The sequence below is a fragment of the Olea europaea genome, chromosome 15 (genome assembly GCF_002742605.1).
Source record: "Olea europaea var. sylvestris chromosome 15, O_europaea_v1, whole genome shotgun sequence".
NCBI lineage: Eukaryota > Viridiplantae > Streptophyta > Magnoliopsida > Lamiales > Oleaceae > Olea > Olea europaea.
This window is the reverse complement of record NC_036251.1, coordinates 11,234,377-11,237,919: the sequence shown is the minus strand read 5'-3', so window position 1 is coordinate 11,237,919 and position 3,543 is coordinate 11,234,377. Positions and strand designations below refer to the sequence as shown.

General features: G+C 33.8%; 1 protein-coding gene across 1 annotated transcript in view; it reads right to left on the bottom strand.

The window, feature by feature from the left end:
* Window positions 1-1,456, bottom strand: part of LOC111410158 (PXMP2/4 family protein 4-like) — a 3,868-nt gene extending 2,412 nt beyond the window's left edge. Inside the window, exons 1-2 of the mRNA XM_023040383.1 lie at window positions 1,008-1,456; window positions 363-591 (exon numbers count right to left, since the gene is read on the bottom strand). Of these exons, the coding sequence (XP_022896151.1) occupies window positions 363-591; window positions 1,008-1,355 (577 nt within the window). The 5' untranslated portion in view covers window positions 1,356-1,456. The remainder of the gene's footprint in view (window positions 1-362; window positions 592-1,007) is intronic.
* Between the last annotated feature and the right edge of the window lie 2,087 nt (window positions 1,457-3,543).

Genomic DNA, 3,543 nt, shown 5'->3' with positions numbered 1-3,543 from the left:
CCCCCCCCCCCCCCCCCCCCCCCCCGCATCATATAGTGTGTAGACTTTTATAAATTTTTAGAAGTTTAACTTTTCCTATTTATTTCTGGTTAAAGTTAGCACCAGACAGGCTTCTTGGATGGAACAAGACAAGTATCTTCCTTGATAGTGTCTATGATCGCTGCTGCTTCTCACTCTTTCCCATTTTCAGATTCATTAACCGATATATGACATAAAATGTTGGCTGAAACTCCAGATTAGCTCTTTGCAGCAATCACAAACGTCAATATGATCAAGGTTAAATTCATGTATAAAAATGCCAAAGAAAAAAAAACTAAGAGCCTACAAAAGCATAGAAATAATTGTAAAAGATTGAGATTAACCTTGTAAAGCTGCATTAACTGAGAAGAAAATAGAAGTCATTGTAGGCCCATATACTGTTTGCCCCAAAGCCATTTTTTTAAATGTTGACGGGAGATCACGCTTTGGGAAAACTCTCGACACAAAATTAAACCAATAGTGCAATGAAGGTCCTAATATTATCATCCCATAACCAGCCATTCGCAACGTCCTCACATAATCGTACCCTTCTGAAGATTTCTCCACAATACTCTGCATTAAATTTGATAAGTAACACACCCATACAAGTCATACAGGTTAGAAATCATACAAGTTAGAAATAAGGCAATAATTAATACAGATCTTGTCCTCACTTTTCACACTTCACAATTTTTAGCAGATACATTAAAGTTATGAGTTCCATCTCGGCCTTATTAAGAGGATGAGGAATTGTCCAATTACTAGTATACTCATTATTATTTTCATATTTAAGCAATCTGAAAATTTACTTTTAATATGCACAGCAGTCTAATGGCTCGTTTGAGAATATGGTTCTTGCAAATCGACTGCTTGTATGAGCTTTGACAGATAAAATTGTTCATTTTGGAGCTTTGTAGACTCAGTAGCATATAAATCAACCGAGCAAAGGCTTTATCATTTTCATATTTAAGTAAAGAGGAAATAGGTACCTGTGAAGAAAAATCAGCGGCGGAATAAATGAGGGCAGAGGTAATACTTTTGGTTACAATAGGGCGGGACTTTATCATGCTCAGGTACCAGCTCACTGGTCCAAATTTTGAAGGTGAAGACATTACACTGGTCGGCGAAATCTCGACCTCTTTGGTTCTCCGGAATATAGATTGAGGATAACGCGAACACGATTTGGATTGTCGGAGTTGATGAGCAAGTTGATTAGCAAAACCATTTGAGGTTGCAATCGGGTCCGTGATCGAGTTCCGGCGACTCGTCCATACATTGCGAACGGAGGAGTGGCGTTGGAGGTGGATTTTGAGTCCATCTTTTATTGCGGCCGACATGGTTTTGTTCCTCCAATGTGGTGGCGAAGAAAGACTTTGTGTTGTTTTTCTTGAGGTTTTAGGCTTTTAGCGAGAAATTCGGCGGTTGGGGAAAAGAGAAGGACGGAACGGGGGACTATAAATGGTGATTGGTTGAACAATTTGACCAAAAAATAGCGCGAGTACCATGTAAATCCTACTCGCTTTCTGACGCAATAGCTTTTTTATTTATTTATTTTTTCCCGATAAGCTAATGTTAAAAATATTGTAAAGTTTATTTCTAGAAAAATAATTTTGTTACTGGAAAAATGATTTTGTAAATTTATATCCGAACTTAAGAAAAGATCTTTGGGACAAACCTATTTGAGCCCCCGTTTGGCCCCCATTTTGGGGAAATGAAAATGGACGGAATAATATTTTTTTTAAAAAACGAGTGATTGAAAAAAAATGAAAAGTTTTCGATTTACGTGTAATATTATTTTATGAAAGATTGTATGATCGAAAACAAGAAAGAGAAAAATGAAATGTAATAGAATAAAAATTAATAGGGGCCAAACTGGGGCTGAACTTAAGGGGGAGAATTCCACGGGGTTTAGAAAATTTTGATAAACTTTTTTTTAAGTGATAACTTCTTTTAGATTTCATGAATTTTTCATAGATCTGTATAGAATTAATAGATGTCTTTCGTGGGCTTTTATAGATTTTCATTTTAAAACTTTTAGAGTATTTGATTAGTGTAGAATAGAAAATATCATTCAAAAAAGAAAATATTTTTCTTGTTTTGATGAAAACAAAAACATATTCCACTCAAAGAAAATATTTTCCTTAAAAACAAGAAAAATCGGGCATATTTTCAAAAGTTGAAAAATATTTTCAATGAAAAAAATAGTAATCAAATATCCAAAGTAGAAATTTTGGTGAAAAACTGATATTTTTTATAGAGAATAAATGCAATCAAATACACCCTTAGAGACTTTTATATAATTTAAAATACTTTTTGAAAACTTTCACTTGAAATAAAATTCAACTAGATCTAATGCAGCAATGTGAAATTCTCACTTATGAGAGGATAGTTTCACAATTTCTCTTTGCTTCCTCATATAATAAAAATTATTTTAAAAAGAATACAAATTTAAGACCTTAATTAAATAAATAATAATCAAAATTATACATATATATGATAAAAGTAAATTTAATATTCAGTAGTATATATAATATACAACGATCAAGCACTCCTTTCATATGGGTTGACCTTGAAAATGGTTCCGGACTCTCTCAATGCTCTCCTAAGTACTTGTGCCACCCACGGTTGGCCAAAGGCCTAGGTAATGCTGGGCACGAATGTTGCTTCTTGTAGTTGGGAGGATATCAAAATGACTGAGGTGGATACTATGAGGACTGTCACAAGTAGCTTCCCAATAACTATAAAAGGCGGTGAGGTGGAATCTCATCACCGTTCAGAGCAAGAATTAGTCGAGAGAGCACGCAGAAAAATATAAAGTGAAAAATGAGATTGTAATGAAATAATGAACTAAATGCTTATGTTTTATTCTAGTTCATGTATAATCCTATAGAAACTAGGACTCCCAAAGTTCGCACATGGTTAATGCCTAACGGATCCTCTGAGTTTCGGTACGATAAGACATCCTAGCGTTGGGAGGAGTCTTGTGCGGCAAGAAAAGATGCTTCACTTTTGAGTACAAGAAAAACTTCCTATGTAGAGTTCAGATGGGAGACTTGAGACATTCCATCATGTCTGTAGAAAAAAAAATAAAAATAAAAATAAAGTAAATAAAATGGATTTGGTCAATTTAAATAATTATTCCAATTAAATTAAAATCTATTGAGGTCCATAAAATCTAAAGGCCCCATCTCACTTTTTCAAAAAAATCATAATTATTCAATTATTCCGCTTGATTAAATATATTTAAGTGATTATCAAAATTAACACAATTTTCCCCCTATAAATAGGACCAATGGTCCATAAGATGGAAGAAGAAGTGAAGGCGCAGAAGACAATCACGAAGTGCTGAAGAAATCTCAAACCAGAGGAAGAGAAGAAATCATTTCAAATCTAAATTCATTGAACCCTATAAAGATCAAAATCTTTTTCAAATCAAACAGGTTTAAGTCAAGTCTAAGAAGATGAAAGTTTTCTTCAAATCAAATCAAATTCAAGTCAAAGTTCAAGCTGCAAAATTCATATTCC